Here is a 24,787-nt window from a genome sequence, read left to right as displayed (position 1 = left end):
CGCACCATGTGGGATTCTCCCTGGCTGGCCGGGAATAGAACCCACGCTGCAGAGGCTGTGGACAGCTTCACTGTGCTGCGCTCAACCTGCTGTGCCACCGGGGAGGCCCCACCACTATCCATTTCTAGAACGTTTTGATCTTCCCAAACTGAAATTCTCAATTAAGTAGTAATTCCCTATACCCTATCCTCCTACTCCCCCATAACCTCTTGTTTCACTTTCTATTTCTGAATTGATTGCTTTAGGTACTTCATATAAATGGAATCCTATGTGGTTTGTCCTTTTGTGCCTGGCTTAGCATGTCCTCAGGGTCCAGCCATGCTGTAGCATGTGTCAGGATTTCCTTTCTTTTTATAAGCCAGTAGTACTCCACTATATGGAGAATACCACGTGTGTTTATACATTTGTCTGTTGATAGACACCAGGGTGGTTTCTACCTCTTGACTATTGTGAATAATACTGTTAAAAATCTCAGTGTGTACAGATAACCTCCTTTCAGCTCTTTCAGATATGGATTTAAGAGTGGAATTCCTGGGTCTTACAGTGGCTCTATTTTGAGCAAGTACTTGGGATCTTGTGTTTAAAAAATTTCTCAATTTTAGTTTCTAATACATGGCATGGTTTTTATCAAGAAGTGTTAACCATCTGTTGGCTAGAAGAACCTCCCCTCTCCTATTTTACAGCCAGGAGACAGTAACCACAGGAGAAGGCCTGGGATGGCTTTGGCAAAGCCAGTAGTGGGAAGAAGGGGTAATTATTTTGGAGCAGCTTTGGATGTGGCATAAATTGTGCTGAATGCTTTACAAAGGGACTCGAGTATAATGAGGAAGAAAAGCAGGGAGCATTTTTCACAACTAATGCCAGTTAGACACATCAGAATCACCCAACTGACATACCAAGCAGCTGACTTTATCAGCCCCCACTATACCAGGTAAGCTCTGCCAAGTCCTGTGTCTACCTGCTTTGTTTTCCACTCTGGCCCAGTCATCTGAAGAGTTGATGGTGCCCCAAAGTGGTGCTTGGTAAATATTTTTTGAAGGCGTGATTCACACATATTAACCAGTGGCTTTGCTTTCCACTCTGGCCCAGTCATCTGAAGAGTTGACTGGTGCCCCAAAGTGGTGCTTGGTAAATATTTTTTGAAGGCGTGATTCACACATGTTAACTAGTGGCTCACATACTGGATTTCTTTTGGAACAGCCCCTGCACTAGGTGAATCAGGAAGAAAGAACCTTCCCTAATTGGGAACTATTGACTTGAAGGAGAACAACTGACAATTTGTTACCCTTTTAAAGAATAAGGGTGGTCTTTTATTAATTAGTTCCGTATCAGCTGTGTGGTGAGTTGCCTCCCTGTGCTGAGTGTTGAGTATGGGGTAGAAGGTGGGGATAAAAATTTATCCCTTATACTCTAGGAAAGTTTGGACAAAGCAAGCTGACCACTTGTCTTTTTTTAAAGATTGATTTTATTTGTTTATACAAGCACTGGGTAGAGTCAGAAGCGCGGGAGAGTGAGAGAATTCACCAGAGCCAGAGTGGGGAACAGAACAGGCAGACTGACGAAATACACTGCTGAGGGGAGCAGCGGGCATGGCAGGAAAGGTCTGTCACACCATGTGGGATCCTTGCCGGCGGCCAGGGATCAAACCGGCGCTGCAGAGGCTGCGGGCAGCTTCACAGCCCAGTGCTCAACCACTGCACCACCAGGGGAGGCCCCCCCTTTTTTTAAAAAAAATGTGACTACATGTATCAGTGGCTCATTCCTTTATGTTGCTGAGTGGTAGCCAGTTGTTGGCTATACTGCAATTCTGGCCATTCATTGTGTTGATGGACTTTTAGGTTGTTTCCAACTTTAACTGTTACAAATAAAATTACTCTAAATAAGTCTTGGTGTGGACATGTACTTTTATTTTACTTGGGTGAAACCTCAGTGCAATGACTGGGGTGTGGTGGGTATAGAGTCAGTTTTTTTAGAAAATGTCAAATTGGTATTTTGTGGGGTTTTTTTTAAATGCTTTTTAAGTTTATTAGGTTTATTAGGAAAGGGAGAAAGAAGAAGAGATACACCTGCATAGTCACTGGTGGGCAGGAGAGCTACAGCTCCTGTTTTGCTGAAACTGTCAAGTTATTTTCTCAAGTAGTTATACCATTTTGCTTTCTCACTGGAAATGCATGAGTTTCAATTACTTCACATGCTTGTCAACAGTTGGTTTCATCATCTTTTTAATTTTAGCCATTCTAATGAGTATGTAATGCTATTTCATTATGGCTTTAATTTGCGTTTCCTTATTGACTAATGATGTTGAGCATCTTCTTACTTAATTTGCCATCTGTATACCTTCGTTGGTCAAGTGTCCATTAAAATCATTTATCCATTTGAAAAATTATGTGTTGCTTTCTAATTATTGAAATCCTAACTGTTGAAGTCCAGTTTATCAACTTTTTCTCTTATGGATTTTGTTTGTGGGGGGGGGGGTGCTGTATGCATATACGCTTACATGTATATATGTATACACACACATATACATATGTGTGTGTAGTTATATGTATGAAATCTTTGCCCTACTCAAGGTCACAAAGATTTTCTTCTACAAGTTATATAATTTTAGGTTTTACATTTAGGTCTCTGATGTACTTTAGTCTTTTTTTTTTTTTTTTTAAATAGAGGCATGTTTTTATTTATTTGTTTGTTTGTTTGTTTTTGTTTATACATGCACTGGGTACAGTCAGATGCAGGGGAGAGTGAGAGAATTCACCAGAGCCAGAGCGGGGAGCAGAACAGGCAGAAGGACCAAAGTACACTGCTGAGGGGAGCAGCGGGCAGCAGGAGAGGTCTGCACGCCATGTGGGACCCTCCTCCGGTGGCCGGGGAGCAGCCGGGGATCGAACCGGCGCCGCAGAGGCCACGGGCAGCTTCGCAACCCAGTGCTCAACCGCTGTGCCACCGGGGAGGCCCTCTGATGTACTTTAATTTTTAGTACAAGGAATGTATCAAAGTTCTTTTCTTATAAATGGCTGTCTAGTTGGTGCGTTTCCATCTGTGGAAGTACTGTTCTAGCGAATTGACTTTACCTTTGTCATAAATTAGTTGCCCACATGTGTAGACCTATTTTTGGACTCTAATTTGGTGCCATGGATCTAAAGAATGTCTTGACATCATGCCACACTGCCTTAAAGATTACTGTAAGTCTTGAAGTCAGGTATGTTAATCCTCCAACTTTGTTCATCCTTTTCAGAATTGCCTTGGGTATTATAAGTACTTGCATTTCCATATGAATTCTAGAGTTAGTTTGTTAACTTCCGTAAAAAGGTCTGCTGAAATATCGACTGGGATTACATTGAATCTATACTTGATCTTATCCAAAAGGCTGAGGAGCGGTAACTGAATCTGTACATGAATTTGGGTAGAATTGGTATCTTAATACTGAGCTTACTGATCCATGAATATTTTGTATTTTCCAGTAGGTTTAGGTCTTTAAATTTTTTTCTCAGCAATATTCTGTAATTTTCAGGGCATAGGACTTGCACATTTGCCCTCAGATTTTTCCCAATGCACTTGCTATTTTATGGTGCTTTTATGATGGTAATTTTTAAATATTTGAGCTAGAGTTTGTGTATTATTTGTATTTTTTTCCTTCCTTAAATATTTGGTAAGCTTTCAGTGAAGTCATTTAGGCCTGGAATTTTCTTTGTGTAAAGATTTTTTAACTTTATAAGCTATAGGACTCTTCAAGTTACTGGATTCTTTTTGAGAGAATTTTGTACCTTTCAAGGAATGTGTCCATTTCACTTGTCAAACTTATTGATAGAAACTTGTTTATATTACTTGCTTATTATTCTCTCTTTGTCATCTGTAGTAATTCTTTTTGTCATCTATAGTGATGACATCCCTCTTCTGATAGTGATATTTTGTATTCTTTAATATTATTTTTTCCCAATTAGTCTGGCTAAAGGTTTACTGTTACTACTTTAAAAAAAAAAACAAACCAAAAAACAGAAACACCACCTTTCATTTTTATTATTTTCCTGTTTTACCAGTTTCTACTCTGGTATTTATTACTTCTTTTCTATTGCTTACTTTGGTTTAATTTGCCCTTCTTTTCTAAGCCGAGGTTATTGAGACCTTATCTGATATAGGAACTTAGTGCTATATATTTGCCTTAGTTAAATTCCGTAAGTTTTTATTAATTTTAAATGCTTTCAATAATTTGCCTTTTCATTTCTTTTTTTTTTGACCCATGAGTTATTTAGGTAGACGTGTGTCAGTTCCCATGCAATTGGGGGATTTTCCTCGTATCTTTCTGTTGGTTTTTACTTCATACTTTGTATGATTTGAATTAATGTAAACTTTTTGAGAATTTATTGTAAATTTACGGAGAATTACTTTGTGGCTCATATTATTATTTATTATAGTAAATGTTATGTGTGTATTTGAAAAGTATGTATTTTGCTGTTTGGGGATAGAAAAGTCTATAAATGTTGGTTAAATTCAGTTAGTTGTTAGTGTTACTCAAGTTGTCTATGTCTGCTGATTTTTTCTGTCTGCTTGTTCTATCATTTGAGAGGGGATCGAAATTTGGCTATGATGTCAAGTTGTGTATTAGTGGTAGCAGTTTTTCCTTCATATTTTGAAGATGTGCTATAGATGCAAAACAGTATTACTATATATAAAATACATATTTTGTATATAATAATATGTAGTTATATATATATAGCTTATAAAAATAAACTTCACAAAGTGGTGTACATGTCTGCAGCCTGGAGATGTTCCTGAGACAAAGAGGCTCACCTCTCATGTTTCATAACTAACTCTTGGGTTCGCTGTCCTTCATGTCTGATGTTCATTGTCTGGAAAACCATGGTTTTCTTACATATATACCTTTTCTGGTTGTTTTAGGTGGACAGTTAAATTTGTCCCTATAACTCTATTTTGGTCAAAAACCTTTATAAAATATACAACACAGTGAATATTTCATGAATGTTGGGTACTTTATAAAGACTTCCTTTAATCTTAGATTGTATTGCTTTACCACTGTGTGAGGTAGTAGGTGGAGACAAGGTAGTGCTGAATTCAGAATTGCTTCTTTTCCCGTGGAGGATATATATCTGATCCTGGGGAAGGGTATGTGGAATTGAGGCTGTGCTTGCGTCTGACCCTACTGCACACACAGCACTCTGAAGAGGCTCTCCTGAATGTGCTGATGCTGTGACATACTTCCACTCATGGGGCTCATGGTGGTATGGGGTAGTGACTGGAGGACAGCTCAGGCGCAGCTTCCACCTCTGCCTGATTTGGTAGATTCATCTTCCTTGATAAATTAGAGTGATGATGGGCTCTAATTACTTGGGGACACAAATGGACAGGATTCAAGTATAGGAATTGTTCCTGTTTCTTTCTGAATTTAAGTATAATGATTCCAGGAGAAGGAATTCAACTGAGGGAGCAGATACAGCGGCACCACGTCTGTTTTCCTTCCTGTGTCATCAGCTCGGTGTACAAGACTCCATCCCTCACACTTCAGTGTTTTCTTTAGCTCCAAGGTGTAGGTATTTATCAGCTGTCATCTCAGTTCAGGAGTCTGCAGACTTTTTCCAGGAGACCCAGAGAGTAAATATTTTCAATTTTTAGCAGACTTTGTACTCTTTCTCGCAACCTTCTCTGGGTTGTGGTATCTTGAAAACATCCACAGACAATGCATATTTGTGGCTGTATTCCAATAAAACTTTACTGGGAAAAAACCAATGGGAAGGGCAGGATTTGGTTTGTGGGCTGTAATTTGCTGACCCCTGCCTCATTTTAAGTCCTTATTTTGCTTAGTTATATGATATTTTTGTGTGATCCTTCTATTCTAATTGTTCTCAGAAAGCATCACTAATTATACCTTGCTTAAAACACAAATTTTGATACTTACTGGCTCCCTGTTATTAAGAACCACCTTACTCTCGATCCAGGGCAGCAAAGGAGCACAAAAACTGGCCAGGGATAGTGCCCAAATGTACACAATTGCAAGACTACTCAGGTTCAAAGAACAATAATAATGGGATTTATTTAACAAACCAGGCAAACACAAAGAGTCACCGAGGCCAAAAATGGCCATTTCCTTCACCCAAAGCCATGTCCAGTGTTTTAGTCCTAGTTTAAAGTCCTGAACACAAACACTCCCAAGATGGTGTCTTCCCACCACTGAGTGCCTGGAGTACGTGGCAGCCAGACCGTAGGCTGGGATCCAACTCAGAAAGACGGCAGGAGACACAACAGGAGACTCTCACAGAGTTGCTGAGATGCCCCAGCACTGCAGCAGGCAAAGGACCCAACAAACAGCTACACTGTTCACGTAGCCCAGTGAGGTGCCCACTTTCGGGTCTTCACCTTCCCTGCTGGGCTGTAACAGCAACAAAACCAGAAACAGTTTCGGTCGCTCAGCTCCTTGCAAAGCCTCCAAACTTTTTCTCTCTGAGGTTGGCTGCTGGAAACCTCTCCACATTCTTCAGAGGCCCACAACAGCTTTCTGGAAGATCGGCATGGTGGGGGCAGAAATCGCTGACCCCGGAATCCCTGAAGATACATGAACGCTGAAATCTTGAATGCTGAATCCCGAACACTGAATCCTGGGTGCTGTTTCTGCAGTCCCTTATATGTATTCTCAGAGTGTTCATCCCAACAGATACTTTGTTCACCTTTTCCCAGGGGCTGTCTATCCTCACCTGCACTCCCCTCCAGGGGCACCACCTGTAATAGTCTGGCTTCAGCCACTGGTTACACTCTCAAAGCCTCCATCCACAATCTGACCCTTGTGTTTCTGATCCAGTGATCCGGTGTCAGGGGAATTCCACACAGACTACTTGGTGTGTTCTCCTTTGTTATTTCCTTAGGCTCTGCTTTTCTAGAATGCTCTTCCCTTTACCTTATATATAACTTCTAAAACTATTGACCTGAGTGTTTTAGCATTTTGGTTGAGTGCACCTGTTGTGGCCACCTCTTTTTGCTTTTTGTCAGAAACTAAGTGTGTATGTTTGTGTGTGTGTGTGTTCCTTCTGTCTCATCTGCAGTCCAGTTCGGAGTCCTGCCCAGGGCAGAAATGTGTGGGGTGTGTGCGTGCACATAGAAATCAGTGCCTTGTGTAACAGACCTCTCCTGACTCGCCCACTGCTCCCCTCAGCAGTGTATTTCAGTCAGTCTGCCTGTTCTGTTCCCCACTCTGTCTCTGGTGAATCCTCTCACCCACCACACCTCTGGCCTGTACCCCAGTTCTTGTATGCATAGATAAATAAATCTTAAAAAAAAAAAAGAAAACCTTTAAAAAAAAAATCAGTGCCTTGGGGGTGTGTAGCATTTATAACACAGCTCTTGGCAAGTCCTTCTTGGGGCATGTGTACAGGCCTGTGAGGAGGCGGGCTGCGGGCAGGCTGCCTGGCTTTCAGCCCACGCTCATGGGGCTGGGAGATGTCAATCCTGGCCACCCAAGGTCTCTGCTGCTGCTTTTGCCGCTTCCTCAACAGCCTCTTGCCCTTTGGTTCCACAGAGCTGCGGTGCAACCCTGGGCAGTTTGCCTGTCGCAGTGGCGCCATCCAGTGCATCCCCCTCCCCTGGCAGTGTGACGGCTGGGTGACTTGTGAGGATGAGAGCGATGAAGCCGACTGTCCAGGTGAGTGTGTCGGGCAGATGGACACACATGGTCCCGGCATTTTTTTTCAGAGCTGCGTGACTTTCCCATGAGAAGGAGATGGTATCCACTGGTAATCTGTATCTATGTGCTGGAAGCTGATTTGTAACTCACTCTCTTCCCTCTTTCCATCTTTTTAAAAACAGATGCCCAGCACAGGTAGGTCCCAGAACTTGCATCAGGGCTATGGTAAAGCAGGAGAGGCACCTAAGATGCAACATCTGGGGACCTGCTGGCCCCCACAGTGAGCCCCCCTGAAGCGTGGTGCCATCATGCCTCTCGCCTCTGCTCTTCCCCTGGACCGGCTCTGGAGGTAGCCCTTTTGAGGTCATGGGATCCTTGGCTGGGATCCTGACAAGGGACATTGAAATTGACCTTTGCTCTGCCTGCCCTCCCTGCATACCCAGTCACTAGTAATCTTCCACTCAGGGTTTTCTCTTTAAGATATGTGCTAGAGACAATGCAGATGCCACAGAAAATGTAATAAATCACTGGTTCTCCACCTGGTTTCTGACCCAGTACCCTCAGGAGTTTGCATACTCTGTGGGTAATATTGACTATATTCTCAACTTGGTTTGGGGTTGTAGGTGTGTCTTGCATTTATATGCAGGCGCGCGCGCGCACGTGTGTGTGTGTGTGTGTGTGTGTGTGTGTGTGTGTAAAGCCCCTAAGATAAAGGTGTGTCTTACTGCAGCATGAGGATCAGAGACCTAAACTCCTTAGGCTGATATTCAAATTTCCTTAGAGTATGGCTTGGTTCTACTTTGCCAGCCTTACCTGTCACTGTTTCCCTTTCAGTGGTTTGACTCATGTGGACTGGTTCCTGTGCCCACCCCAGTAAAAATTTCCTAGGTGCATGCTTCCTTTATACCTTTCTCTTTCCCTGGCATCCCCTTGATCTATTTCAGTATGGACCATCCTTCAAGGCTTGGTTTAGAAGATACCACAGAGGGTGTCTCTGGGCTCTTAAGACGGGGTTGGCTTCTGCCTGCACCTGCTCTGCCCTGTCTGCCAGTATCTAGAACTGCTGGTAATTCTTGCATTACTTGTTCCCATGTGTGTAATCTCTCCTTGCAGACTGAACTCTCAGCTACCCAAGGGCAGAAAACCTGTCCTCTTCCTCTGTGGGACCTGACCTAGGACAGGGGTCCTCAACATTCAGTAAAGTGGAGGGGGAGTGTGGTAATTCCTGTAGGCCTGGTGCTACAAAAAAAAAAAAAAAAAAAAAAAACAACAAAAAACAAAACCAAAAAACAGTTCTAACCAGGAGACTTGGGTAGGGCATGAAATAAGTGACATTTGACTGTGGAACATATCTTTGAGTGAGCTCTAAATAAGAAGTAGGGGTGGTCTGGTCAGACTGTATTTGGCTGTCAGAGTGGGTGTTTAGAGGGGACCTCTCTTAATTGTGCCTTGAGCCTGTCCTTTCATTGCATCATATGTGTCTCTGCCTTTGCAAATGAGAGTTTGAATGATGGAAGTTGGGTCTCCTGGAGCTCTGGGACAACTTTAAATGTGGGGGCCAACCTGGTCCTTCCTTGGGTTACAGCCCAAAAACTGAACTTCTCAGTGCTTGGAATGTAGGTGCTCTGTGTAGGTCAACCTGGGGCCACTCCCCTGGTCTGACTTGGCGCCAACCTCCTAGAGCATATTTTGGACAGTTCTGGGCTTGTTGTGAAATGGAAGCCTGCTTCCTTGCTATTCTCAGAGTTCCTTTTGGCTTAGCTTTTAAGGTTCTATGTAATAATTATCCTGTTGTAAATACTGAAAACAATGCTAGTCGCTTGCATGGTTCATCCTGCTCATCTATCTGAAGGCAGGGACTAGGCTAGATTTGGATTTCTGATCATATGGCTTAGCATAGATGGGGTACCTCTCAGGGCTTGCATGTTGGCTTGAAGTTATTTAGGTTGCTGTATTTTTCTTCCCAGACCAAAAAATAAAATCTATTCTTTAGGAGCCCAGAGTTCTGAATGGATGGTGTGCCCTACGCTTTGAGCATGGAGGGCATAATGGTGACAGCAGCGCAAACTCATCAAGGCCTGCCAGGCCCTATTGAACCTCTGACTCCTTATGGCTTCCCCTTGGCTCCTGGCATCATGCCTGTCTTGTGGTAGAGTGCCCTGCCTTGTTGCCATGGGATATGCAGGTTGATGGATGATTGTTCTTAAAGCTGGAATGCTGAGAAATTTAAGTATCAAAATATATAAATATATTTTTTCTCAATTCCCTGAATTAATAACTGTGAGACTTTTTCATATTTGTTTCTAGTGCATTTTAAAAGTAATTTTTTTTAATTATGGATATAGTTCAAATTCTCATTAACTGTCCTCCCATCACAAAAAAAGAAGAAGAAAAATCTTTGTGTGCAGGGAGGGGCTGCAGATGTTGTTAGCTGTTAAAACACCCTTTACATGTGGAAGGACACATGTCTAGATGTGAGGAGAAATGGGAGACCCTAGCCATGCTTGGTCTGGGTTGCTTTTGAACATGGACTTCAGAACTTCTGTGGTGACTGCAGGAGATTATTTCATTGCAGTAAATGAGCATGAAAGATATGAAATCACAGAGATAAAGAAAATGGGGCAAGATTAACAGGAGACCAGTGATTTTGACATTTTTGGAAGTAGAAAATGGATGGTGTCCTAGGTATAGTCGGGATTCAGAACCATTCCCTGTATTTCAGAGGCTGGAGCTATGAACTCACACATCCTGCCCCAGGCTTCTGGATATCGTTCAGTGCATAAGATCGTTCCTAGAAATTTGGAAGATCTTGTCTGCTACTCCCCTCAGCAGCGTGTTTCCGTCCGTCTGCCTGTTCTGCTCCCTGCTCTGTCTCTGGTGAATCCTCTCACCCTCCCACGCCTCTGACCTGTATCCCAGTTCTTGTATAAAAATAAATAAATCTTAAAAAGAAAAAAAAAAGAAATTTGGAAGGTGGGAGGAAGACAGTGGTGTAGGAGACACTGGTGTGGGTAAGTGGGCTTAGACCAAACTGAGTATTAGTCTTGGCCTCCACACCCCACCACTGTCTAGCTATCTCAGGGTTGCAGAGCAACTGTGGTACCGGCAGCTTTTTCTGCAGTTTTTTCACTTATGGATGGTAAGAGTGGTTTTTGGACTCTTTCCTTTCCCTACAACTGCAGAAGTAAAATTGACTGGCCAGAGGTGGCTCACTTAAATTTTTTGTTCCTACTCTAAACTTCTCAGTTATTTTGAAAGTTCCTAATTCCCTGTGTAAAGTCTCTTTTTGTTTGAAATACCAAGCAATATCAAAGAATGGAATCATCTTTTATACAAATGAGAATTAACAAAAAGTAAAATCTTTAGTGGAGAAACATCTACAACTCTTGATTTATTAAAGATGAATGAATAAAGACAGGTTATTCTTGCCTAGGAAAACTCAATATGGTATAGCCTGTTCTTCCATGTTAATCTGTGGATTCGGTGTATCTTCAATCTAATCCCCCAAAGGGTTTTTTTGTTTTTGTTTTTTTCCAAAATATGACAAATCAGTTCTAAAATGTTTGAAAGGATAAAGTTTTGATATTGTTAGGGCATTTTTAAAGATAATAGGAAGTGAGCACATGCCCTGCCAGTATCAGGACATTACGACTGGCTCAGAGAAACGCAAATTGGCCAGTGGGACAGAAGCGCTGCCAGAAACATACCTGCGGGATTTGCTGTATGGCAGAGGTGGAATTCCATATCCTTGGGCAAAGGATTGTTCAGTACATAGTGCTGTTAAATGCTGGGAGAAGAATGCAGTTGGATCCTTAGTACAAGATACAGAAAAATCAGTTTCAGATTACGTAAAGAAAGTTCCTAGGAGGCAGTGTAGGGAGATTATCTTTATAACCTTGATGGAAAGGTGCTTTTATTTAAATTCACACAAAAAATGTTAACTCTAAAATAAAAATAACCAGTTTTACCAGATTAAAACTAAGACCTTTCCTTTATCAAAAGGCACCAATAAAAACCGTGAACAGACAAACTACAGAGCGGGAAAATATTTGCCACATATTTGGCCTATAAAAGATTATACTCTCCAGCATATATAAAGAGCTCCTACAAATGGACAAAAGACATAGGCATTTCACAGAAATATTAACAGGAATGGTTATTAAACTTAAAAAGATATTCAGCTTCCTTAGTATTCTAAGACTACATTGAGATGCCATTTTATAGATAATTAGGTTCTCCAAAATTAAGATGCCTGACAAAGCTAGGTGTTGAAAGGATGTGGATAGTGTGGACATCCTGTCTGATGCTAGTGAGAAGGATAAATTGATACATCTAATATCTTGCATTGTATTCTCTTGCAAAACTGAACATTCTATATTCTGTAATCCAGGATTTCCTTTTGGGAACACTTAGGGACAGCTATATAGCTCTTTTACTAATACGCTTTTGCTAAATGTCTTTGATGAGTGTTATTGATCAGCAACAGCACATGAATTATAGATTCATACATCCATATGAGTAAACATTAAAAATGGAGTGTAGATGATAAAGGCAAGTTGCTAAATGTACATACACAATAAAGACAAACCAAACTAACCGATATCTTATTTACAGGTACATACATGTATGTAAATTAAAAGACAAAATGGCAAAACAATGATACACAAAATTTGCATAGCTGATTCCTTCCAGGTGTTGAGATAGTCGCTTAACACTGGGAGAAACAAACATGTAGATTCAGCCCTACAGCTGTGATTTTGAGCTTCGAGGTAGGATAGTGGTGGGTGTTCACAGCTATATTTTATAATTAGGCTTTGTAGCTCACATAAGTGTTGCATATATAACCATGGGCTTCTACACATGGGCCTGCTGGAGAGAGAACAACAGGAAGTGAGCTAGTTTACCAAGCACAACCCCTAAAAAGCTTGAAGCTGCTAAATACCAAGGGTGGTGGGCACTGGCATGGAATAGGGATTTGTGGGATCTTCTTTCGCTGCCCTACTCGCGTCTTCACTGTACATAGTTGGTGACTCCTTCTAGCAGAAAAGGTTTATTTTCTAGACCTACAATATCCAGTGTAGTAACCACTAGTGTCTAATGGGTATACTGAGGACTTTAAATGTGGCTGTTTTGAACTAAGATGCGCTGCAATGTGAAGTACACTTTATTTATTTTAAAGATTTATTTATTTATTTATACAAGCACTGGGTACAGTCAGAAGCACAGGAGGGTGAGAGAATTCACCAGAGCCAGAGCGGGGAGCAGAGCAGGCAGAAGGACCGAAGTACACTGCTGAGGGGAGCAGCAGGCGGCAGGAGAGGTCTGTGCGCCATGTGGGACCCTCACCCGGCACTTGGGCATCAAACCGGCGCTGCAGAGGCTGCAGGCAGCTTCGCAACCCAGCGCTCAACCGCTGTGCCACCAGGGAGGCCCACACTTTATTTATTTTTAAAGTACACATTGACGTCAAAGGCTTAATGCCCCCAAATGATAAAACATCTTCATTAATGCTTTTTTGTATTAATTACACATTGAGATAGTATTTTGAATGCATCGTTTTAAATAAAATTAAAATTAATTTTATCTCACTGAAATGTGGTTTGAATTGCATTTCTGTAAGATAGCACTTGGACTTAATATCTGCAAAATGAGAGATCCTAGTCGTAACAGGAGCCCTGCAGAGACATGGGTGTGACTGGCTTTATTGAGGTCCGCTTTAGCATCCAGGCTTGATGGCCAGCCATGGTGTGAGATGTAGGCAAAGATACGTGATACACAGGGATCTAGAGCTCAGTGCACAGCCTGTGGGCCAACCCCTGGGGCTCCATTGGTGGTGGCAGCACCCAGGAAATGTCAGCCCATTCTCCCGCTGCTTTGGCAAGCATCAGGCCCCTGAAACCCACCTTAGCAGCTAGCGCGCTGCACTCCCTCCACTGCAGGGCCGGTCACTGGCTTGAGACCGCCCAGCCTCAGCACAGGTCAGGTTTCATCACACTGGAATTGAAAATGGACCATTCAGGTTCAAGCTTGACCAGGACCAGTCAAGTTTTAGAAATTGCACTGGAATTGTAAATGCACCGGTCAGGCTTGAAAGGCTGCTACCCTGAAGGGCTGGACCCTTTCCTGGAAAGACCTCTGTAGACCTCCCAGACTTTTGTGTCAGACCTCCAACCCTGCCTCCCACATTGCCTCCTGACTGGCACCATTGAACTATGCTTGCCATCCCTAACAGTTGTAACACTCTGGTGCCTGGTCCTCTGGGACTGATTCCTGCTGACCTGTGTCAAGCCATCTCTAAGAGCTATCCACTGCTTCTGAGCATTTGGTACCATCTCCTAGTATTGTTGCCTCCAACACTGTCCAGTCCAGCATTTGGTGCTGCCCAGCCTGGCCTCTGGATAGGTGTTGCTGGCTGCTGTGTGCCATCTTAGCAGCACCATCTGTGATTAACTCCAGCTTCCAGCATGAGTTGGATGCTAGTCCACTGCTTACTGGTGTGCCAACCTGCTCCAAGCTTTTGTCAGAGGGATGACACCATCTTTTGACCCTTCTTCACTTTTGATTTGGAATACTGTGGTCACTATCTGGGGTAGAAAGCCAGACGTTTGTGGCCTTAAAAACTCCTTTTCCCCAATTTCCATCTGTTACAAAACCTGTTGTTACACCTTGAGCCTGAGTCATATCTTGCAGTTAAAAGGCCCAGTTGAGGACCCATGACCATGGCATTCCCCAGGCTTTGGACAGGCACAGCAGAGAGGGCCACGGAAGTGGAAAGTAGATGAATTGAGAGAAATTTTCTATCGGGACATGCGAGGCTCTCAACCATATTTTCTACCCTATTCCCAAACACCAGCCGTGAGGTCTGTTTCTCCAGCGGGAAATTAGTTTTTCCTGATGAAATTGTTGCTTCATGGGAGAAGTAGAAGAGATATCAACATAATGAAGGGTCCCCAATTAAAGACTAGTTCTCCCACTGATGGTCCCCCATCATGTTGCTCACCTGGAAACAGTGGCCTTGTCACTTAAGCGGTAGGGCATGCTGGCTTTGTTGGCAGTACCCCACCCAGGCTACTTCAGGCGGTGGTACTTTTCCTCAGGTCACCACCTGTGGGCAGCCCCTCCCCTGGCTCCCAGTGCGTGTAGCAAACAGGCCACTGCATTGCTGCTCTGAAAGGCCGCAGCAGTGGCAGTGGGCATTTTCCTGCCCCTCTAGCACAAGTAGCCCCACTGGGGCTCAGCAGCTGGGCCTGCTTGGCAGCCAGCTCCATTGTGCACTGACTGCGGGCAGCACCGAGGTCACTCTTCCATGGGCAGTGGCAATTTCCCTGCCTCAGAGCAAACCAGTCCCTGGACTCCAACAAAGGAGGTAATCCCCAAGTCTCTGAACCAGGAGAGTCTCTGAACTGTGGCTCCTGGTTCAGGGCTACTGGGAGGGATGTTGGGCCCTGCTGGGGCAGGGGCAACTCCAGTGCTGCAGACTCCTTGAACCTCAGGAAGAGAGGCCCACAGTAGACTGGGACAACATGACAGGCTCTGAACAGCAGCTTGCCCTGTAGCCACTGGAACCCATGTCCCAGCACTGCTGCAGGGCCCCCAGCACTGATGGGTACCAGCTACAGTGTGCCTCTTGATTCCACTGAGGCTGGCTCCAACTGTGGTTCCCAAGAACCCACTGACCATGAGCCTGCACTGACCTCAGTTCAGGTTGGGTCTAGGCAAGCTCTGGGGCGGGGTGAGGGGGTGGGGGGGGGTTCTCTTTTAAATCTGACACCAGGATCCTGAATGGACCAATCAGGTTCAAGTCTTTGAGTCCATTATGCAAATTGAAAATGGAGTGAGCTGATTGGTGCTTGACCAGCACTAATCAACAGGATTAAAAAGTGGTCCAGTCAGGATTGTAAGTCAGGGATCCTGAAGAGGCTAAAAATAAGGCAGCAGGGAGCTTGAATTCATTCAGCAGATGTCTTTAGAAGAGGATTCAGCAAATAACCTCCACAGACTTCCAGACCGTCGCAGAACTTTGCAGAACTCCCCAGACTTCAGTAGACCTTCGTAGAGACCCAACCGCTGCACCTGCCTTCGGCCCTACCACTGACATCACTTTCAAGGAACACCATTGGCCTGGACCCAGTGTCTCTTAAAAGAGCTCTTCACTGTTGGTGTGTGCCAACATTTCACGAAGAACTATAACACTGGTGTCTCTGACACTGCCTCCTGGTAACCCATACGATTGGCATCATTGACCATTGCTGACCAGCACTGTTGACCAGTGACTGGTACTGCAGACCTGTGTTGGGCTACCTCTGAAAGCTATCCACCACTTCTGATTATCCAGCTGCCTCCTGGTGCTGTTGAGTCTGGCACTATCCAGTCCATCTGGTGCTGTCCAGCTTGACCTTCAAATTGTTGCTGTGGGCTGCTGCAGTGTTACCTTGGCAGCCCCACCTGTGAGCACCTCCTGCTGCTCCCATGAGTTGGATCCTGGTCCACTGCTTACTGGTCTGCCACCAGTTCCAGGCTCTTGTTGAAGGGACAGTGCCATCTTGCATGAGCAGACTTTGTTTTGGCTACTGGACACAGTGGACACTGTCTGGGGTGAGACAGCTGGCCACTTGTGGCTTTCCTTTTCCCCAATCTCCATTTGTTTATTAACAAATGGGGTTTGTTAATAAAACCCCATTTTTGTACTCTGAGCCTGTGTAGTGTCTTGCAATTGTGTGCACTTGGGTGAGAACCCACAGACAGTGACCTTGGCACTTTTTAGCCTGAACACTACTATCACCCAGTCCACTGGCAAGATGGACTGACTTCCTTTAAACCTGAAAGTCAGCCAGTATTCTCCGGACTTTGGATGAAAGCATCCACTATGAATACTCACCAGACTCCGGACAAAGCATTTTAACTGAAAAGACAGGAATAAAAAGACTTGAGGTCACCACCTTTTCCATGTATGAAAGTGATTAAATGAGAGGCCTTGGAACCAAGTGACTGGGATTTGGTTCCTTTCCTATACCTTAGTGACCATGGCCCTGTGGGCAAGGCACTTATTGAACTTCCATTGTTGTTATCGCTCAGATGTGGAAAATAGTAGTGCCTAGTTTGTGGGTTGTAGTAACATGATGCACATAAGTACTTAGAACATGGTGCATGATTATTCCTCAGTATAGGTTAATTAAGGAGGTGAAAGAACACTTTGAAAATATAGTCTGACATAATCAAAATGACCGTCTAGGGAACTAGACCCTTATGTATTTCCCCAGGTATACATTAAAAAAGTACTAGGGGGCCTCCCCTGGCGGTACAGCAGTTGAGTGCTGGGCTGCGAGGCTGCCCGCAGCCTCTGCAGCGCTGGTTCGTTCCCCGGCCGCTGGCGAGGGTCCCACCAAAAAAAAAAAAAAAAAAGCACTAGAGTCTGACTAAAATAACTTTATGGGGGCTCTGGAAAGCAGTCTACAGCACCAATATAAACACCAGTCAAGTAAAAGCCACATTCAAAAGGATAGGATATTTCTTGGCATTTTTAGTTCCCTGTGCACCGTACCCTCTTTGGCACAGCAAGGTCTGAGGGAAGCTACAGCCCAATTCCAAATTCCCTGCCTCCAACAGGAGGGAGGTAGGATCTTATTTGCAACATTTTAACATGTAAGAGCTGTTTGAGGGGACTGATTTTGTTCTAGTAATGTGACTTGGAGTTCAGAGAGGTAAAAACAGCAGATTGCAGACTGCATATGTTTGGGGGAAGGGGGTAGGTATATTGTGTGGAAGTATGCAGTAGAATTTCTAAGGTCCTGAGAAGCAAGGTGCAATCTGGGAAATTAAAACATTTAAAAGCAGCCATATTTTTTTTTTTATTTATTTTTATTTTTTATTTATTTTTTTTTTTTGGTGGTACCCTTGCCAGCGGCCGGGGCACGAACCGGCGCTGCAGAGGCTGCAGGCAGCCTCGCAGCCCAGCGCTCAACTGCTGTGCCACCAGGGGAGGCCCAGAATTTTTTTTTTTAAGTTGACACAACAGGCCAGGGAAGATGCATGTGCAGTAAAGACCTGAGAACACCTTAAACCTTCACTTTGTGCTCATCCCAAGGCTCAGAACAAATCCTGCTTATTACTGAAGTTCTTCCCCAGTGCAGAGCCTGTCTTCAAATATTGGAAGAAGTGACTTTTTTCAGACTCCTAGCTTTATCATTGTTTTTTTGGCAGGCGAGAATTCTACCACTGAACCACCAATGCACCTTATCATTGTTTTTTTAATGAAGTACCATTGTTTTTACATTCTCTCAAAACATCTAATTTTGAACAAAATCACAAGGAACCCAAACATGAGAACGGCCCATTTAAAGGAAGAAAATTAATGGCAGAAATCATTCCTGAAGAAACAACAGGTATCAGACATACTCAATACCTAAGGTATACATATGTAGCTAAAGAAAAGCAGGAAAATAATATGTGAGCAAAACGGGATATCAACAAAGAAAAGTAAGTTATGAAAAGAAACCAAACAAATACAGTGACTGAATTGAAAAATTCACTTGAGGACTTGAACAAGCAGAGAAGATTGAACTTGAAAAAGAACTTTTAAAATTACTGAGCCAGGGCCTTCCTTGTGGCCTAGGGGTTAAGTCTCAGCACTGTCTCCACAATGGCCTGAGTTCCATCCCCATTCAGGATGCTAAACCACATGGTGCTGCAGACCTCTCTTATCTTGGCCACTGCTCACTTTCAAGTACTTTCAGTTCTGCTCCCCACTCTGTCTATGGTGAATCCTCTCAATCCCCGCACCTCTGGCCTACTCCCCAGTTTTTCTATGCATAAATAAATCTTTTAAAAAAATAATAAAATTGAGTCTTCACAACAAAAACAATGAAGAAAGATGAATAGAGCCTTAAAGAGTTAAAAAGCTCACTCAACAACAGCAGAACCTTTTTTTCAAGTGTACATGAAACATTTTCCAGTATAGACTATATGTTAGGCCATTAAAAAAATCGTAATAAATTTAAAAGACTGATTATCAGACAAAGTATGTTTTCAAATCACAATGGACTGAAAGTAGAAATTGACAATAAGGAGGAAAACTGGACAATTTATAAATTAATATGGGAAGATCAGCAATACACTTAAATAATCATAGGTCAAGAATAAATCATAAAGAAAATTAGATAACTTGACAGATTAAAATGAAAAGACAACATAGCAAAACTTACAGGATGTAACAAAAACAGTGCTAAGAGGGAAGTGTATAGCTATAAATGTTTACATTTTTAAAAAAATCAGATCCTCTTGCACTGGCAAGAGGCGGCTCTCCTGCCTGCCTGTGACTACACGGGTTCCTCTTTTTCTCCTTTTCCTAATAAACCTGTTATTTTAAGGGCCCCTCTGGTGGTGCAGGGGGTTAGGCGCAGCACTGTGGGGCTGTCCACAGCCTCTGCAGCACAATCCCTGGCTGGGGAGCTGCCCCCATGACGCAGCAGACCTCTCCTGCCTTGCCCGCTGCTCCCCTCAGCAGTGTATTTCAGTAGATGTGCCTGTTCTGCTCCCCACTCAGTCTCTGGTGAATCCTCTCACCCCCCCACACACACCTCCGGCCTGTACCCAAATTCCTATGTGAATGAATGGATGGATCTTTTAAAAACAAACAACAACAACAAAAAAACCTGTCCTTTTAAAATGTAAAACAAACAAAACCTAACAAACCTAGTTTTATACCTGAAATTAGAAAAAAGAATAAGTTGAACTTGAAGCTAGCAAAAGAAAGAAAATTTAAAGATTAAAACAGATGAACACAGGGCCTCCCTAGTGGCACACGGGGTTAAGACACAGCCACTGCAGCACGAGTTTGAATCCCAGCCAGGGAGCTATCCACATGGCACAACAGACCTCTCCTGACTCACCCACTGCTCCCCTCAGCAGTGTATTTCAGTCATTCTGCCTGTTCTGTTCCCTACTATGTCTCTGGTAAATATTCCATGCCCCGCACATCTGGTCTGTACCCCGGTTCTTGTATGCATAAATAAATGAATCTTTAAAAAAAAAACAAACGAACACAAAACTGAAAAGCAAGGGAAAATCAATAAAACCAATCTTTGACAAATCTTTAGCTAGACTGACTAACACTAGAAGGCTCACTTAAGTAGAGTAAGAAATGAAACTTGAGACATCACTACCAATTTTACAGAAACCACAAGAATTTTAAGAATTGTATGCTAACAAATTATATAACCTAGATGAAATGGACAGATTATTCTTAGAAATTCACAATCTGATAAAAGAATATTGCAAACTAAAATCCCATGAACATTAATGAGAACTTCCTGAACAAAATACTAGCAAACAGTTAATAGCACATTGAAAAATTTATACACTGTAATCAAATAAATTTAATATTGGAATGCAAGGATGGTGTAACAAACAAAAATTAATACAGTACATGAACAGAATGTCAGGGTGGGGAAAGGGTTAGATCTTATAAATGCAGACAAAGCATTTAACAAAATTAAACATTTTTTCATGATAAGCTAGGAGAAAACTAGAAATAGAAGGAAACTACCTCAATATAATAAAGGCCGTATATGAAAACCCCTCAGCTTAACATCATACAGTAAAAGACTGAAAACGTTCTAGGTGTCAAAATTGGAAAGGGAATAAAATTATCTGTTCACAAGTGACATGTTTGTATATATAGAAAACACTAAAGATTACACACACACACCTGTTAGAATTTATAAAAGAATTCATCAAAGTTGCAGTACACAAATCCAGCACACCATTATCAGTTATGTTTCTATACACTAATGATTAGCAACCCCAAAAAGGTATTAAGGAAACAGTTAAAATGAATACATTTCGGAGTAAACTTAACCAAGGAAGCAAAAGACTTGTACACTGAAAACTACAAAATATTACTGAAAGAGATTAAAGGAGACACAAATAAGTGAAAAGATGTCTGTGTTCATGAATTGGGAGATTTAGAAAGATGTCAGTGCTATCAAATCTACAGATTTGGTGCATTCCCTATCAATTTGACAACTTTTTTTGCTGCAATAAAAAACTCCATCCTTAAAATTGTTATGAAATACCCAAGGACTTCAAATAAGCAAAACATTCTTGAAGAATAAAGTTTTGGGAAACCTCAAAACTTACTAAAATCTACAGTAATCAATATAGTGTGGTTTCAAAACTTACTAAAATCTACAGTAATCAATATGGTGTGGTACTAGCATAAAGACAGATATAGATCAATGAAATAAAATAGAAAACCCCAAAATAAGTCTTAACGTATATAGTCAAATTAGTTTATTAAAGGGTACTGAAACAGGATCCTGTGGTGCCTAGAGACCAAGGGGCAACAAGCTTTATGCAACCCTGTGTCTAAAGTGGCAGACACAGCAGTGGTGGTGTTCCTCACACTCATCATGCTGCCCCCAGCATGGTGGTAGTATGGTGGTTGCCCCCTCCCAGCGCAGACCAGCCCCAGACTGGTCTCCAGCAGCAGAGGCAACCCTGGAGTCCCACGGCTTCTGGTTGGAGCTGCTGGGAGGAGCATCAGGTCTCATAGAGGCAGCTCCGGCTCTATAAATCCCTGAAGCTGCAGATAGAAAAACCTATGGTGCATGGGGCAGACTCCCACATGGGTCCCAGTGCAGCTGCATGGCCCAGCCCCCAGCATTGTTAAACCTGGACCTGCCAGGTGCAGTGTGCCTTTGTTCCCACTGAGGCTGGCTCTGGCTGTGGCTCCCTGGAGCCAAGCAGCACACAAGTCTGCCCCAAACTCAGTGCAGGTCAGGGCAGCACAGGCTCCCAGGGTTTTCCTTTATGAATTTGGCAACAGGATCATGCATGGACCAATCAGGTTCAAGCCCAATGGACAAACTAGGTTGTAGCTCTCCAGTGCCATTTAAGACTTTGAGTCCGTTATGCAAATTGACAATAGAATGAACTGATTGATTCTTAACTGGCACCAATTAAACAGGATTGAAAAGTGGTCCAATCAGGATTGTAAGGCAGGGACCAAGAGGATAGAAGCAGGGCAGGAGCCAGCTTGAATTGATTCAGCAGATAGCCTCAAAAGAGGATTTATCAGATGGCTTCAGAAGAGGATTCAGCAGATGACCTCCACAACTTTGTAGATCATCACAGATTCCATGACCTTCACAGACTTCCAGATCTCCATAGACCTTCACAGAGACCCAGCTGCTGTACCTGCCGCCAGCCCTACCTCTAACATCACCTACAAGGAGCACTCTTGGCTTGGACCTGGTGTCTCAATGAGCATTTGCTATTAGGTGTAACCCAACAGCTCACAAAGAGCCATTTTAATAGTACCTCCTCCCCCTAGTTTTCATCCTAATTCTGATTACTCCTTCGGTTGCCCCAAAGCCTGCTGGAGAGCCTTCCCTTCTCTGACACAGTGTCTCTGACACTGCCTCCTGGTAACCAGTGCTGACTGTCATTCCCGACTACTTAAACCAGCATTGCTGACTAGTGGCTGGCCCTCTACATCCAGCCAACTTTGAGAGCTGTTCACTGTTTCTGATCATCCAGCACCACCTCCTAATACTACTGAGCCTGGCACTTCTGGTCCAGCATCTGATGCTGGTCCAGCCTGGCCTTTAGACTATTGCTGTTGGGTGCTGCAGTGTTACTTCAGCAACTCCCTGTCCCCTGCCCCCACTGATCATCTCCAGTTATCCCTGTGAGTTGGATCCTGTTCCACTGCTTGCCAGTGTGCCACCAGCTTCAGGCCCTTGTCTAAGGGGTGGCACCATTCTTGGGCGAGCAGCCTTTGTTTTGCACTACTAGATACTTGGGACACGATCTGGGGTGAGACAGTTGGCCACATTGTGGCCTTTAGAAATTTTTTTGCCCAATCTCCTGTTTTTCAGTAAACCCCATTGTTGCACCCTGAGCTTGTGTGGTGTCTTGAAATTGTCAGTGCATAAGTGAGAGAACCCATAGACAGTGTTCTGTATCCCACCATGGCACTGTTTTTAGTATCAAGACCATTCAGTGGTGGTGGTCTTCTCAACCACATGCAAAAGAATAAAGGTAAAAATAATTCAAAATGGATCAAGGACCTACATGTAAGAGCTAGAACTATAAAACTCTTAGAAGAAAACATGGAAGAAAAACCTTAAGACGTTGAATTTGGCAGTGATTTCTTATATGTGACACCCAAAATACAGGCAACAAAAATAGATAAATAGGGCTACATCAAAATTTAAAAAACTTCTGTGCATTGATAGAAACATTCTGTGATAAAGCCACAACCTGTTGAGTGGGAAAAATATTTGCAAATCATATGTAGTAAATGGGCTAATACTTAGAACATATATGGAATGTCTACAGCAAAAAATAATTCAATAAAATAAATGGACAAAGGACTTGAATTTCTCCAAAGAAGATATATGGATGGCCAAAAAGCACACGAAAAGATGCTCAGTATCACTAATCATTAGAGAAATGCAAGTTAAAATCATAATGAAGTATCACCTCCAACACATCAGTATGACTGCTATTAAAACAAAACCAATTAGAAAATAGCAAGTGTTGATGAGGTGTGGAGAATTTGAAAATGTAAAATGATTCCACTGCTATGGAAAGTACTATGGTAGTCCCTCAAAAAATTAAAAGTAGAACTACTATATGATCCAGCACCCCACTTCTGGATATGTACTCAGAAAAGTTAAGAGCAAGGTTTCTGAATTGTGTACTTGAAAGTGATCAAAATTTTGTGTTGTATATATTTTGCCACTGAACAGGCATTCTCTCTTTCTTCTAAACAAACAGAAGGCTGTGTAAGGGAACAGCTGAGCCATAAAGGGCTCTTAAAGATGAAAAAAAAAATACCCAAAACAAAATGAATCCAGAACATCTAATATCTAATTAATCAAAGGCTTCTTTTAACAAAGATAAAAGAAAAAAAAAAGGGAGGGGAGGAAGTTATTCAAGAAGTGGTATACTGGGCCTCCCTGGTGGCGCAGGGTGTTGAGCGCCGCCACACTGTGAAGTGGTCCGCGGCAAGAGTTTGATCCCCGGCTGGCCAGGGGGCGGCCCACATGGCACAACGGGCCTCTCCTGACTCTCCCGCTGGTCCTCTCAGCAGTGTGTTTCGGTCAGTCTGCCTGTTCTGCTCCCTGCTCTGTCTCTGGTGAATCCTCTCACCCCCTGCATCTCTGGCCTGTGCCCTCTCTTTTATGCATAAATAAATAAATCTTTTTTTAAAAAAGAAAGAAGGGCCTCCCCGGTGGCACAGCGGTTGAGCCCTGGGTTACGAGGCTCCCTGCAGTCTCTGCAGCGCCAGTTCGATCCCCAGCGGCCGCTGGGCGAGGGTCCCACATGGCGCACAGACCTCTCCTGCAGTGCCCGCTGCTCCCCTCAGCAGTGTACTTCATCATTCTGCTTGCTCTGCTCTCCTCTCTGACTCTGGTGGGTTCTCTCGCCTTCCCACGCTTCTGACTGTACCCGGTGCTTACATAAATAAATAAATAAATAAATCTTAAAAAAAAAAAAAAAAAAAAAAAGAAGTCGTATACTTTTTACTTAGAAGGGCACAATATTTTTTAAAAGAGCTAGGTAAGATATCTCCCTGTGAAACTGCAGAATGTCAGGAATACAGAGAACATCAAAACCTCCAAAGAGGAAAAACACAAGTTAAAATGGTAGGGCCAGGAATCAGAATGACATTAGAGTGTCAGCAGCACTGGTGTGAGGGAATTTGGGGGGCAGCGTCACTTGGCTCTGTAGAGGATGTGATTTAAAATTTTAGTTTTAGCTTTAATTTTTACACACAATTTGAATTTTCAAATAATTCTGTGAGACTTTTTTTTTTTTTTTAAATAAAAACTCCACTAGGGCCTCTCAGAAGAAAATACTTAAAATTATTTTAGCTATTTCATTTGGTATTTATTTTTGTGTATCTAAATTTCATGGTTTTGGGCATTCTCTATTGATTCTCTCCAAAAAGGGTGGCCGACTCTTGCCCCTCCCTCTCTTTATTTCCAGAGTTTTTCTCTCACTAACTGACCATGGAAATGATTCTATTTCTGTTTTGCTGGCACAACATTTTGTTTTTACCTCAAAGTTCGCCATTGTCATCATCTTTTTTGTTTTGTTACCAACTGTAGAGATGTAATTTGCATTCCATGCAATTCACCCATTAAAAAT

The 24,787-nt window shown here is 42.9% G+C and overlaps 1 protein-coding gene across 6 annotated transcripts in view; it reads left to right on the top strand.

Annotated features, from left to right (window-relative positions):
• DGCR2 (DiGeorge syndrome critical region gene 2) overlaps nucleotides 1-24,787 on the top strand; it is an 81,270-nt gene that overhangs the window by 22,731 nt on the left and 33,752 nt on the right. For 4 of the 6 annotated variants that reach the window (XM_054690468.1, XM_054690467.1, XM_054690466.1 and 1 more), the window contains exon 2: nucleotides 7,523-7,645. The exons of the other annotated variants lie outside the window; for them this stretch is intronic. In XM_054690468.1, coding sequence (XP_054546443.1) covers nucleotides 7,523-7,645 — 123 coding nt within the window. The remainder of the gene's footprint in view (nucleotides 1-7,522; nucleotides 7,646-24,787) is intronic. 6 annotated transcript variants of the gene reach the window in all.

The sequence above is a fragment of the Talpa occidentalis genome, unplaced genomic scaffold (assembly GCF_014898055.3).
Source record: "Talpa occidentalis isolate TD23 unplaced genomic scaffold, MPIMG_talOcc4v2.1 talOcc4.8, whole genome shotgun sequence".
Lineage (NCBI taxonomy): Eukaryota > Metazoa > Chordata > Mammalia > Eulipotyphla > Talpidae > Talpa > Talpa occidentalis.
Note: the sequence above shows the minus strand (reverse complement) of the source record. Positions and strands in the feature narration are given on the sequence as shown.